The sequence below is a fragment of the Gorilla gorilla genome, chromosome 18, assembly GCF_029281585.2.
Source record: "Gorilla gorilla gorilla isolate KB3781 chromosome 18, NHGRI_mGorGor1-v2.1_pri, whole genome shotgun sequence".
Classification (NCBI taxonomy): domain Eukaryota; kingdom Metazoa; phylum Chordata; class Mammalia; order Primates; family Hominidae; genus Gorilla; species Gorilla gorilla.
Window position 1 is genome coordinate 8663088 of NC_073242.2, and position 14538 is coordinate 8677625.

Here is a 14538-nt window from a genome sequence, read left to right on the forward strand (position 1 = left end):
CCAATGGCAGCTGGTGCAAAACCGAGAAAGCACGGGGTGTTGTGCTGAGAGGTGGCTGGTGTCTTGGGGAAGAGCACAGGGTCTGGAACCTCAGTTTCCCCATCTGGGAAATGGGAATTCTAACAGGATCCAACTGTATTTGTTTCTTGGGGCTGCAGTAATGAGTTACCACAAACTACATGGCCTGAAACAACAAAAATTTATTGTCTCAGTTCAGGAGGTCACAAGTCCAAAACCAAGGTGTTGGCAGGGCCACGCTCCCCTGAAGGCTGTAGGGAGGAGTTCATTCTTTGCCTGTTTCCTAGCCTTAGGTAACTCCTGGCAATCCTGGGTGTCATTGGTGGGTAGATACATCACCCCAATCTCTGCCTCTGTCCTTAAAGGGGTTTCTTCTCTGTCTGTCTCTCTTCTGAGTCTCAAATCCCCCTCCCCTCTCTCCTGTAAGGACACTGGCCATCGCATTTAGGCTCCACCTTAAATCCTGGTTTTTTTTGAGATAGGGTCTCACTCTATCCATGATCAGGAAACTGTTGCGGGACTGGGAATGTAGTGGTATGATCACAGCTCACTACAGCCTCTACCTCCTAGGCTCAAGCGATCCTCCCATCTCAGCCTTCTGAGTAGCTGGGACTACAGTTGCCCGCCACCATGTCCAGCTAACTTTTGTATTTTTTGTAGAGATGGGGTCTTGCTATGTTGCCCAGGATGATCTTGAATGCCTGAGCTCAAGCGATCCTCCTGCTTCAGCCTCCCAAAGTGCTGGGATTAGAAGTGTGAGCCACCATGGCTGGCCTCATCCTAAATCCTTAACCACAAAGACCCTATTTCCAAATAAGGTCACGTTCTGAGGTTCTGGCTGGACATGAATTTTGGGGGTACACTGTTCAACCCACTGCATTAACTCAAGCAGGGGGAAGGATGAGCATATTGGAATTTGAAGTTCAGGTTGCCTGCATGCATTCAAGTGGCTTCAGTATGGACGAAGACCTTGAGTTGTGGCTGGATATGGGAGGGGGTGAGAGGGGATGATGTTCCAGGTGGAAGGAACAGAAAGAACAAAATTGAAGATGCAGGTAGAAGGCAGGTGGACACGAGGGTAGCTTGAGTGCTGGGGAGGGGTTGGAAGTTAGTTTGGATAGAAGGGAAGGTGCTAAGGTCCTGAGGTCAGTAGTCAGATTTCTGATGTACACTGCGGTTTCAGAACTGATGCAAAAGAAACTGTAGGTCTTGGGCCGGGTGCGGTGGCTCACGCCTATAATCCCAGCACTCTGGGAGGCCGAGGCAGGTGAATCATCTGAAGTCAGGAGTTCGAGACCAGCCTGGCCAACATGGTGAAACCCCGTCTCTACTAAAAATACAAAAAAAAAAAAAAAAAAAAAAAAAAAAGCCAGGTGTGGTGGCATGTGCCTGTAATCCCAGCTACTTGAGAGGCTAAGGCAGTAGAATCGCTTGAACCTAGGAGGCAGAGGTTGCAGTGACCTGAGATCGTGCCATTATACTCTAGTCTGGGTGAAAGAGTGAAACTCCGTCTCAGAAAAAAAAAAAAAAAACTGTAGTCTTGGAACAGAACCTGAACGTGTAACTGGAATATGAGCTGCCCCTGTTGATCCCCACATTCTCCAGGAGGCTGGCATTGCAGGTGGAATGTCACTCTCTGACTCCCGAAATGACACATGCACACACGCAGCACCAGCTCCACGAGCACTGGCAGTTGCTGTTGATCTCACCGAAGTTCCCGGTGGGGAGAGGGTGGAGGGCCATCCTGCATGTCCCTCACAGCCACTGCTGGGTCCCACTGAACTTCTCAACCCAGAGCAACCCAAAGTGGCTCTTCTTGTAAAAACAAACACTTCCCTTTCTCACTCTCCCTGACCCCTCCACAAATTCTCTCTAAGCACCTGTGAGCTCCCGGCCCAAATCCCTTTCCTAATCCCCTTGGTTTGCAAATCCCACTCAGCAGAGCAAAAGCCCCACAAAATCCAGGTGTTTAAGCACCTCTGTTGTCCTGAAGTTGCGCCCCCACCCCCAGGCGTCAGCTCCTCCCCAGATTAAGAGGGAGGCTCTGGTCCCAGGGATATGGGGATAATAGCAAGGATGGCTTCCAGAGGCCCTGACAGGAGGAGTTGCTGGTGGACTGGAGAAAGGGACAGAGGGAGAAGAGCCCCAATTTCCAGGCCTGGTGATGAGAAGCCCACAAAGGCTCAGCCTTCTTGACCTGTCCTCTGGAGGGCCCAGGGCCTCAGGGCAGGGCTGCTGTGTTTCAGGGCTCCCATGTGACCCGGTGGCCCGGCGTCTACCTGCTCCAGTGGCAAATGCACAGCCCCCCCGGCAGCGTGGCCTGCAGCCTCCCGGGTGTGGACGATGTCCTGACGGCTCTGCACAGCCCCGGGCCCAAGTGCAAACTTCTCTACTACTGTGAGGTGCTCGCCTCTCAGGACTTCAGGTAGGAGGGCTCGGGAGCGGGGTCCTGGGCAGGAAGGATCCTGGGGCTGATTGACAATGCAGATGCCTGGCCTCTTGTCTCCCAGCTGGGTCAGCTTCTCCTGGGGTGGGGCCCCAGCATGGGCATGGTTGGAGTTCTCAGGTGACACAGCCCCGCACTGGGGTGTGAGGAGAGCCCAGCTCTGCGCCTCTAACTCCGCTTCCGAAGCAGGGTTTTTCCTTCAAATGAAACCTTGGGCAGAAGCTCAACTTTTTGGAGCAGTTGGAGGGGAGGAGAAGGGGAGTCTTAAACCCTTCCATGTGGGCCTCCCCTCACTCCTAGAATTCCATGGGAATATTTTAGAATATTCTAAAAGGGTGCCTTTTAGACAACCCTCCCCAAGTTGTTGCTTTCAGAGAGACAGGGAACTGTAATGGTTAAGACTTCCAGCACTTCCTGGTTGCTGTGTGACCTCGGGCAAATCACTTTTCCTCTCTGAGCCTCAGGTGCTTCATCCCTTAAATGGGAACCACTGGAGCCCCAGTCTTGTGGGTTTGTCATGAGGATGAGATGGCTGGGGGAAGCTGCCTGTCACCTGGGCATGCGGTGTGCATGCCACAGCAGAAATAAAGGAGAAGGTGTGGAGGCGGAGAAGGCAATTTCTTCAAGGTTTTGCATTCTATAAAAGCACTTATGATTTTGCACCCTGCTTCATGATGGATCTGCACTGGTTTTCATCTAAAAATGATGCTTTAAATTCTTTACCGTGGGGGTAAAATTAAGGTTCAAGGAAAGTGCTGAGTCTAGACCTCAAATTCCAGGTGGAGCTCCAAGGATCCCAGGAGCATGGGCAGCCCAGAGTGAGGAACACTGGGGCAGAGTCTTTATCCAAGGAGGGGTCCCATAGTTTGTCAGGGGACTGGCGATTCACTCTTTGTGAAGCTGCATGTTTTGGCCATCGGTCCTCAGTGTGAGGCGACAGGCTGAGGCCCAGGGGGACACAGGAATAGACACAGGCATTGGAAGGTTTTCTCTGGGAGGGCTGATTCTGAGGCCAGGCATGTGGAGGCCAGAGGGGCGGGCTGGGCCAGACGCTGCACACCAACCTGTCAAGGGTGGTCACCATGAGAGGACCTTACTGCCCTGTCCTCTTGTAGCCTCATGAGAAAATCAGTTCAAAGGCTGTTTCCTGGTTGCCCTCAGGGGGCAGGTGGTGGCTCGGATCGTGGGGGGACCACACAGATAGGGTCTGCCATCATGAAGCAGAGACCAAAGGCTCACACCCAAGTATAACTATGGGCAGTGATGGATGCCATGGCCAAGGCCACTGTGTTAGTCCGTTTCCACACTGCGAGAAAGAACTACCTGAGGCTGGGTGTGGTGGCTCACGCCTGTAATCCCAGCACTTTGGGAAGCCGAGGTGGGTGGATCACCTGTGGTCAAGAGTTTGAGACTAGCCTAGCCAACATGGCGAAACCCCGTCTTTACTAAAAATACAAAAATTAGCCGGGTGTGGTGGCGCATGCCTATAATCCCAGCTACTCAGGAGGCTGAAGCAGGAGAATGCCTTGAACCCAGGAGGTGGAGATTGCAGTGAGCTGAGATCGCGCCACTGCACTTCAGCCTTGGCGACACAGCGAGACTCTGTCTCATAAAGAAAAAGGAAAAAAAAAAAAACTACCTGAGACTGGGTAATTTATAAAGAAAGGAGGTTTAATTGACTCACGGTTCTGCATGACTGGGGAAGCCTCAGGAAACTTACTATCATGGCGGAAGGCAAAGGGTCAGGAGAGAGAGAGAGCAGAGGAAGCCACACACTTTTACACCATCAGACCTCACGAGAACTCATTCACTATCGCGAGAACACCGTGGGGGAAACTGCCCCCATGATCCAATCACCTCCCACCAGGTCCCTCCCTCAACACGTGGGGATTACAATTTGAGATGAGATTTACTTGGGCCATAGAGCCAAACCGTATCAGCCACCCAGCCAGGAGGTGCTCAGGGACGTAACCTAGAGCCTTGCCAGAGCACAGGACGGGCCTGGCCTAAGGTTGGGAGAGGGGGTGGGGAAAGGAATATGGAACATGACATTGGAGTGAGATCTAAGTAGTGTGGTGGTCACACAAGTCACCAGGGGGTCTTTTTATTTATTTATTTTTGGAGACAGAGTCTTGCTCTGTTACCCAGGCTGGAGTGCAGTGGTGCAATCCTAGCTTACTGTAGCCTTGAACTCCCGGGCTCAAGCAATCCTCCAACCTCAGCTTCCCAAGTAGCTGGCACTATAGGCATGCACTACCTTGCATGGCTTTTTTTTTTTTTTTTTTTTTTTTTTTGGAGACAGGGTTTCACTCTGTCACCCAGGCTGGAGTACAGTGGCACGATATCTACTCGCTGCAACCTCCGCCTCCTGGGTTCAAGCAATCCTCATGCCTCAGCCTCCTGAGTAGCTGGGATTACAGGTGCGTACCACCACCCCTGGCTAATTTTTATATTTTTAGTGGAGACGGGTTTCGCCATGTTAGCCAGGCTGGTGTCGAACTCCTGGCCTCAAGCAATCCACCCACTTCGGCCTCCCAAAGGGCTGGGATTACAGGCATGAGCCACTGTGCCTGGCCACTTTTAAATTTTTTTGTAGAGATGGGGTCTCACTATTTTGCCCAGGCTGGTCTCAAACTCCTGGCCTCAAGCGATCCCCCTACCTCAGCCTTTCAAAGTGCTGGGATGACAGGCGTGAGCCATGGCACCTGGCGAGGTTCTGCATCTCTAACAAGCTCCGGGCACTGCTGGTGCTGCCAGTTCCCAGACCATGCTTTGAGTAGCAAGGCCCTAAAGCTGCACTGTCCTATCCGGTCGCTGCTAGTCACCTGCAGCAATTTAACTTAGCAAGGAGAATGAAATAAAAGGAACAATTCAGTGCCTCAGTCACATGGGCCACATTTCAAGTGATGAGCAGCCCACGTGGCCAGTGGCTGGTGTGTTGGACTGTGCAGGTGTACAGCATGTTCATCGCAGAAAGTTCTTGGAGGCTGGGCATGGTGCCTCACGCCTGTAATCCAAGTGCTTTGGGAAGCCGAGGCATGAGGATCTCTTGATCCCAGGAGTTTGAGACCAGCCTGGGCAGCATAGTGAGAGCCCCGTCTCTATACAAGAAAAGAAAGTTCTCGAGGATGGCGCTGCCCTGAGGTTTGGAGTAGGAGTTAACCAGACAGCTGGGGAAGGAGAGAATGGGCTTCTGCCTCAGGCTCAGCACACGCGAAGGCCACTGCAAGAGCTAGGAGGAGGACCATGGAATTTGAGTGCAAAGAGTAAGGAGGGAGTGAGACTGGAGACAGGGCCGGGGACTCCCTGGGCTGTGGCGGCCTTAGGGCCATGCAAGGGCCTCAGGCCAGGGGAGCCCCTGATGGGTCTGTGGCAGGCTGGGCTCCATCTGGGGAGATGGGAGTGTGGGGAATTCGGTAGTGCTTTCCTCTTCATGGTGTCACTTGCTTTTCCCTCTGCATCGGCCCGGGGCCCTGGGGCCTGATTTGCAGCATCAACAGCTTTTCCACTGCTGTGTGTCAGCCCAAGGACCTTGTCACTGCGAGAGGGTAACGTGTGCCACGCCCTTCCTCCCCAGGGGCTCCATGTCCAGCCTGGAATCCTGCACCAGCGGCTTCTCCCAGCTCAGCGCCGCCACCTCGTCCTCCTCCGGCCAGTCTCATAGCAGCTCCCTGGTCTCCAGATAGCCGGGCCCAGTGTTTCAGGGCCGCCCGCTCGCCTCCAGTGTCCAGAAATGTCCAGAATGAGAAGCCAGCTAACTGCAGGGCCTGGGACCATGTGGGCTGGAGCCCCAGGCCTAGATGCTGCTCAAGTTGGGGTGTCTGGAGCGGATGGCAGGGATCTAGAACTGGCCTGTGCGTGGTGTCAGGGCTCTTGAAATTGCAAGGACAGAACCATCTCCTTCCAGCTTCGTGTAAGGAAGACCAAGCCAAGGCCAAGGTGTCTACCATACCACACCTTTGGGACATCCGGGCTTAGCGACGTCAGCCAGGCCCATCTCCTCTCTGTCCACCTCTTGCTCTGCTTTCGCCATGCAGGGGACCATCACTATTAGGTGCCCTTCTCCTCCCCGCAGCTCGCCTGCATAAGAGAGCCTCTTCCTCCCAAAGGCTCCAGCCCACTTCCCAGAGCTGAGTCTTAGCCTGGAAGGGGGGTGATTGCCAGGTCAATTCCTGAACCAATCACAGTTGCCAGGCACACTGGAGAATGCTGATTGGCCAGCAGGGTCATGCCCAATCTGGACCAATCACTGTGATCCAGGGTTGCAGTGAGGTACAGTGATTGGCCAGCCTGGATCACATGCACATCTCTGGAACCAACCACCTGCTCTCAAAAGCACTAGTGGGTGCCTCGAGGAGTACTGGGGTCCCCCCTAAGAAGAAGGGGGAAGGATGCTGGGGAGGCAGAAATGAAGGGTGTTTACCTTGGCATCTGATTGCATAACGTTCTGTTATGCAGTATCAAGATGTGCTTGGTGAGCAGTTAAGTGAGTTACAGGTGCTGCTCTTTGTGGGGAACAGCACATCCTGAACTGAAAATCCATGTCCCCTGCACTTGGCCAGCATGGCCTAACCCTGACCATCCCTGATTGGAGAGGGTGGGAGAGCCCTGGGTTTCTGCTAAGTTCCAGGCAGCGATGGGGTGACTGAGGCTGTCTGTATACCCACTGGAGATGCCTTTCTCTCCTAGGGAACGGTTTAATTATGACTGTTTTTGGTTGTAAGCCACAGAGACCCATGCCCAGGTGCTTCAACACAAAAGCGTGATCATTCATGGGTGCATAGAACTGCCCAGTCCAGGAGGGCTTGCTTCAGGTAAGGCTAGATCCAGGGTCTCAACATGGAGTCTCGACTCCCCCCGCGAGTGGAGGCTGCTGTGTCTGCCCTGGGGCAGATATGACTCTGGAACTAGGTTCAATATTGACATGAGTTTCCCTAGTGACTACACGGGAGTGTCTTGGGTCTCCTTAGGGCCTGAGGACATTTCTCCTTTCCTTTCCTGGACTCCCCAAAAGGCAGCCAGTCAGGGGTCACCAACTTGAAGCCTGATCTGGCCTGCTTTTAGTGTTGCTTTTTTGCCTTTAGAATGGTTTAAAAATTGAGGCATTTCGCATCGAAATCAGGATTTCTGGCTTCCCTTAGGCATTTGGGAGCACCAGCAGAATGGGGTCACTATTGTTGCATGAAGACAACACCTCTGCACCCCTGGATGCGGCCACGCCAGTCCCTACCCCATCGACTTGCGCCCAGCCCACATTACACATCCTCATGACCTGCGTGGCAGGAGCCGCACTGACATGGCTCTGTCAGCAGTGGCTGGTACCCTTGTCTCCTGGCCTTGCTTAGAGTTGGGGCTTATCTCTGCTGCAGTAACTGAGCCAAGGGGTGGTTTTGTGGCCACAAGAAGCATCTTTATGCAGGCTCAGCAATGCAGGGCCAGGAGACTTATATCTACGCCAGCCTCAACCCCAAACCCAAGGAAGAGAGAAAGTGTCATTTTTTCAGATACATCCTTCTTCCTGCTGGGAGAGAGCCTTGCCCACCTTCCTGTTGGCTCTCTGTCCGCTTCTCAGGTATCTGAACAAAATAGATTGCTTTGCACTCTGGGTCAAGGTGTGTGTGCACATGTGTGCATAAGAGACCGACTGATTGGAAGGAGACGTTCTCAAAACTAATTGCTCCCATATCACCAGGCATTTATTGCTGAGAGCAACTTGCAGTATTTTCAACTATCTTTAAGTGAATTTCTAGCTTTTCTCTTAAAAACTAGGTGTTATCCTACAAGTATGCTGGGATAAGCTGCCCTGGCAGTCTTCATACATTTATTGTCTAGCCCCAGAGAAGGACACAGAAGCCTTTTACGGGAGGAAGCTGGAACTGCCTGTTCCAGAGGCGGGTGGGGGGAGGGGGGTCTGCTATCAGCTGTCCACCGTTAACAGTGGGGGTGAGGAACCTCAGGCCATTTCAGTTCTGCTCCTGAGAGTGCTCTCTCCCTAGGGAAAACCAGCCCAAACTGGCTTAAGCAACAAAGCGAATTCCCTGGGTCCTGTACTGGGGATGGCTGAAGGTGGGTGCTGCTTCAGGTATGGCTGGATCCAGGAGCTTAATGTCCTCAGGCCTCTCAACTGCACCCAGGCCTCTTGACTCTGCATCTCTTTGCATGCTGACCTCATTCTTTCTTCCACCTGGCGGGAAAGATGGCTGCCAGCAGCCCCAAGCCTATAACTTCAGGATTCACACTCTAAGAGACGCTTTTCCATCTCAAATCTCATGGAAGGCTCTGATTGGCCCAGCTCGAGTCACATGCTTGTTCCTGTGGGCCACACTGGCAAGGAACTAGGGTCCTGTGATTGACATTCCCTGCAGAAGCAGAAGCAGGATTGGGGAGGGCCAGTCCCCCAATGGACAAGAGAAGCTGGACCACAGAACCAGCAGGTATCCATGGTGGCATCTGCTACGGCCGGCTCTCCTCCCATGTGGAGGTCTCAGGGACCCACCTGGAAGCATTATCAAGGTCATTCTTCTTGCCTTTGGGAGGCCTGGAATTAAAAATAATCCAAGGAAGGGATTGCCAAGCTTTTGGCTTTTCAATTTCCCCTGAGCCACAAAGGCTGGAAGTGCCTTGGCTTGAGCTTCTTGCATCATTAGTTCATTAATCCATTGTGACCAGGACAGAAGCAACCCACAAGCAGCATTACTGTTGGTGTTTGGGCACCTGGGCCTTGAATTTAGGCCAGGACTCAAACCCCAGCCTTCCTTTCACTAGCTGTGTAACCTTGACCAGGTGACTTAACCTCTCTGTGCCTCAGTTTCCTCATCTGTAAAGTGAGGATAGCAGTGCCTACCTCAATAGGTTGTAGTGGGACAAAATGAGGGAGTAGCTGTAAAGCTTTCAGCACAGCTCCCAGAACACAGAAAGCGCTCCATTAATGTCAGTGGTCATTCTGATTACTTAATGCTTCTCATCCAAAGACTCGTTTTCTTCCTGAGGTCGCCTATCCCTGTTTTTCATTATTGCACCCAGAGAAAAGTAGGTGTCAAGAATTATTGCCCTCTGAGTTGGGTGTGCAGTCTTTCTCTTTTAGAAACTGCTTGTGTGGGCGGGGCGTGGTGGCTCATGCCTATAATCCCAGCACTTTGGGAGGCTGAGGCCGGCTGATCGCTTGAGTGCAGGAGTCCAAGACCAGCCTGGGTAACATAGTGAGACCCTGTCTCTACAAAAAATTAAAAAATGAGCCAGGCGTGGTGGTGCGCGCCTATAGTCTCAGCTGCTCGGGAGGCTGAGGCAGAAGGATTGCTTGGGGTCAAGGCTGGAGTGAGCCATGATCTCACCCCTGTACCTCATCCTGGGTGACAAAGCAAGACCCTGTCTCAAAAACAGAAGAAAGAAGCTGCTTGTGTTTTCTGGGTAAGTCCACCCATCTGAGGGAGTGTATTCTGAGTGGTATTTCCCTTGGCAGTTAGAAAATGTTTTTTCCCAGAGGTTGAAATATGGAGAGTTTGAGACTCTTTTTTTCTACCCTGCACTCTCTGGAATTCCCCCTCCCTGCTGTAAAATTTATTGTCCAATGAGAATAGTATAATTCTTTTCAACAAAGTCTCTTTGAGCCAGTGAAACACGATGGGTTTTTTTTTTTTGTTTGCCTGATCATTTGCTCCAACCAGCAGCATTAAATGTTTTCCATTTGGATAAACTTGCATCATCAGCTTCCTAAAACCCTGGAGGTTTCCCGTGGGCTCGTTCAAGAATTTTCCAGCTGTTGTTTAAAAGACTTTTAGAGCGAGCTTGTTCAGCCTGTGGCCTGCAGGCTGCACGCGGCCCCGGACTGCTTTGAATGTGCTCCAACACGAGTTCGTAAACTTTCTTAAAACACTGAGGGTTTTTTTTGTGTGTGTTTTCTTTGTTTTTTCAGCTCATCAGCTATGATTAGTGTATTTTATGTGTGGCCCAAGACAATTCTTCTTGTTCCAATGTGGTCCAGGGCAGCCAAAAGATTGGACACCCTTGCTTTAGAGCATTTGAAACAGGGGTGATATCACCCCCAAGGGGCTGCATATCTGTTTAATGCGGGTATAATTGTGTATCATATATATTGTATACATATGTAATGGATTGGATAGCATGTCCCCAAATTCATGTCCACCTAGAACCTTAGAATGTGACCTCATTTGGAAATGAAGGTTTTTGCAGGTGTAATTAGTTAAGGTTCTCAAGATTGGTTATTGGGCCGTGTGAGGGAGGATCACAATTTTTATATATAAAGCAGAAATAGGCCGGGCACAGTGGCTCACGCCTGTAATCCCAGCACTTTGGGAGGCCGAGGCTGGTGGATCACAAGGTCAGGAGATTGAGACCATCCTGGCTAACATGGTGAAACCCCGTCTCTACTAAAAAATACAAAAAATTAGCTGGGCGTGGTGGCGGGCGCCTGTAGTCCCAGCTACTCGGGAGGCTGAGGCAGGAGAATGGCATGAACCCAGGAGGTGGAGCTTGCAGTGAGCCGAGATTATGTCACTGCACTCCAGCCTGGGCGATAGAGTGAGACTCCGTCTCAAAACAACAACAACAGGAATGTTCTGGAGGCTGGAAGTCCGGAATCAACATGGAGGTAGGGCCCTGCTCCTTCTGAAGGCTGTAGGGGGGGACCCTTCCTTGCCTCCTCCAGCGTCTAGTGGCACCTCGTGGCTTGTGGTTGCATCACTCCAGTCTCTGCCTCCGTCATCATATGGCCTTCCTCTCTCTCTGTGTCTCCTCTTCTTGTAGGGATGCCAGTCATTGGATTTAGGGCCCATCCTAAGTCCAGTATAACGTCTTGAGGTCCTTAACTAATTCCACTTGCAAAGATCTTATTTCCAAGCGAGGTCACATTTTAAGTTTCCGGATGGACATGAATTTTGGGGCATGCTACTCAACTTATTATGTATGCATACAATAGCTAACCAGATACACAGTTATATCTGCATTAAACAGATATGAAAATCCCTGGTGCCCATCTCTCCTGGGCTGCCCTGCCCTCCCCCTGGGGTTTTACCAAAGTGCCAGACCTGGTGTCCTGGAGAGGTGCATCCCAAAACAGCCACAGTCCTGACGTCAGAAGGGTGTCATGAGCCCTGTCCAGGGTGCCACCTGTCCTTCCCGTGAGCTCTCTTGGGGCACGGAGAGTGGAGCTGGCTGCCACACAGATCCTGGGACTCTGAAAAGTCTTCGTCGTTTTGGAGCTGGTGGCTGGGGTTGTCATTTGTGAGAGCAGAGCAGGTGTGGTGTTTTGTGTGATGGCACGAGGGCCATCTGTCCACCCAGCTTCTGCTCCCCAGCCCTGCCCAGCACAGCTCGTCAGGGGAGAGGAGGCGGCTTGCACTTGCGTGTGTTCATGGGCGGTGACTCTTCCGTGGATTTCTCTGGAACTGTGGGTGGCGGGTTTCAAAGGAACAGCCAGCTGACTCGTGGGTGCGGCGGGTATTGAGAAAGAACAGCCCTGTGGGGGAAGATGGAGCTCCGGAGGGTGGGCGGGAGCTGGGATCAGGCCTGAGCTGTGGGGCCCTGCTGATGCCTGTCTCAGCCACAGCGCTTCCCTTGGAGGCCTCCTGGGGCCTGGACCCAGAGCGAGCAAAACATGCCCAGGGCTCCCTGTGGCCCAGAGGCTGCCTCTGGGATCAGTTCTTGGGGCGCAGACCCCTGGGACCTCTGCGGAGCCAGGTTGGATGCAAGCAGCTGCAGTGGGAGCTGGGGTAGGGCCTGGGAGGAAGGGAGCCCAGGGCCTCCAGGGATGTCAGAGGCTGTGGCTACCAACTTCTCCCTCTCACTTCCCTGCCTCCCTTAGTGCCCAGCCCCCAACAAGGCATTTTGGAGGAATGCGGATCCCCAAAAGTCACATTTTTTTTTGAGACAGGGTCTCACTCTGTCACCCAGGCTGGAGTGCGGTGGCATGATCATGGTTCACTGTAGCCTCAACCTGCCTGGCTCAAGCCACCCTCCCACCTCAGCCCCAAGTAGCTGGAACCACAGGTGTGTGCCACCATGCCTAATTCTTGTATTTTTTTGTAGCGGCGGGGCCATGTTGCCCAAGCTGGCAAAAAGCACAATTTGAAACCTCTGAGCCAGGATTTTTTTTTTTCCGGACACAGACTCCTTGGAGAATCCCATGAAAACTCAGGACATACACATGAATTTCATTTGTTTTGGGGCCCCAAAGAGTCCCTGAAAGCCCACCCATTGACGCCAGGATGGGAACCTTTCTGGGGTCTTTCCGAATACTAAAGTTCTGTGCAGAGCACCCCAGAAGCTGAGACGTGTCACCATGGCGATGGCCCAGCATGTGGAACTCTCAGGGTTCCCAGTTGAGCTGCAGAGACTTCAGTGTGCAGTCCAAGACCCCCGTGCCTGTGCCTGGGGGTCTTGAGTCACTACTATGGGTGGGGGAGGGGACCCTTACGCTGCTGGGATCGGAGCACATGAATCCCCAGCCGGCTTGCCTGCAGTTTGATGACTTTAGCTCTTGTATATTTGTGTCCCCACCAGCACCATAGGTAGGTACTGGAATCTCAGACACTTCTGCCTCCTGCTCCATGTCCTGTCTAAGGTCTGCCGTCCAAAATCTAAATGCCTGAGTCCCAAAATGTGCCTCTCCTGTAACAATACAAGTGTCACACGTTTTGGGTTGCCGGAGACCCCAAAACCCAATACAAATTGCCTCAAGCAAAAAATGGGAATTTATGGGTTCATGTAATTCGGAAGTCCAAGAATGATCTTGCTGGCTTCAGGTATAGCTGGATCCAGGCATTCAAGTCATGTCCCCCACCCCCCCACCCCAACACCCTCAGTCTAGTCGTTTTCCACACTGGCTCACCCGCTCCATCTCTTGGTTCTGATCAGGTCTTCTCCACACTGGAGAAGAGTTGGTTTCCGTTCCTCCTCCTTGTGGCCCACCTTGGCCCACCTTGTGGCCCTCCTTGTGTCTAACTTTGGAAGTTAGACAGTCCCAGCAGAGAGAGTTTCTTCTTCCAGCTGCAGCAGAAGTTCCACGATGGGCTCTGACTGGCTGACCCGGGGCAGGTGCCTAACTCTGGACCAATCTCTCAGGCCCACCTGCAACTTGGGGTGAGAAGACAGTGTCCCCCAAACCACGTAGATGGAGAATGGGGGAGAGGTACTACCCTGATAGCAACACGCTAGAGGCTCACAGCCAGGGCTCCTGGGTTTTGGGGTCTCCGGCAACCCAAAACGTGTGATACTTGTACTGTTACAGGAGAGGCACATTTTGGGGCTCAGGCATTTAGATTTTGGACGGCAGACCTTAGATAGGACATGGAGCAGGAGGCAGAAGTGGCCACCTCCCCGGGCACTCTCATTACCATGGAAGGCTTCAGGTCGCAAGATGTTGCAGCTTTCCCACAGCTCCCTGTGGTTGCCAGGGCACTCGGTCTCTGGGTAGGGCAGACTGGCACTGCCAGGGAGTCAACCCCCAGGAGCGGCCCTCAACCAATGATGAATGGCTGTTGGCTGATAAATACCCCAGCTTCCTCGCCCTTGTGTGGTGCAACCGAGACCTGTTCTACCAACCGTCCCAGAGGCCCCCAGCAGGATTGAGCCCCTGTTGCCTACAGTATAGACCTGCTCACTCCTGCACCCTGCACAGGCTGCCTTCCCTCCCTGTCCTCTACCAGTGCTTCCTGGGGCTGCCTCCCCAGTAAAGTACTTGCTCTCACCTCCTTGTCTTAGTTTCTGCATCTGGGGAATCCTAGCCTAAGACAGGGCTGTTGCTAGAAGAGAGACTGGATGTCGGGCAGGCAAAGAAAATCAATAACACGATGACAAATTAAAAAGAAATTACAGGCTGGGTGCGGCAGCTCATACCTGTAATCCCAGCACTTTGGGAGGCCCAGGCAGGTGGATCACTTTAGGCCAAGGGTTCGAGACCAGCCTGGCCAACATAGTGAAACCCCGCCTCTACTAAAAGTACAAAAATTAGCCAGGCATGGTGGTGCATGCCTGAAATCCCAGCTACTTGGGAGGCTGAGGCATGAGAAACGCTTGAACCCGGGAGGCAGAGCTTGCAGTGAGCTGAGGTTGCACCA

At 52.6% G+C, this 14538-nt stretch overlaps 1 protein-coding gene across 4 annotated transcripts in view; it reads left to right on the plus strand.

The window, feature by feature from the left end:
• SEC14L5 (SEC14 like lipid binding 5) overlaps window positions 1-10338 on the plus strand; it is an 81957-nt gene extending 71619 nt beyond the window's left edge. For all 4 annotated transcript variants that reach the window (XM_055365207.2, XM_031002578.3, XM_055365208.2 and 1 more), the window contains 2 exons: window positions 2265-2443; window positions 6042-10338. In XM_055365207.2, coding sequence (XP_055221182.2) covers window positions 2265-2443; window positions 6042-6150 — 288 coding nt within the window. In that variant the 3' untranslated portion in view covers window positions 6151-10338. The remainder of the gene's footprint in view (window positions 1-2264; window positions 2444-6041) is intronic.
• The last annotated feature ends 4200 nt before the right edge of the window (window positions 10339-14538 follow it).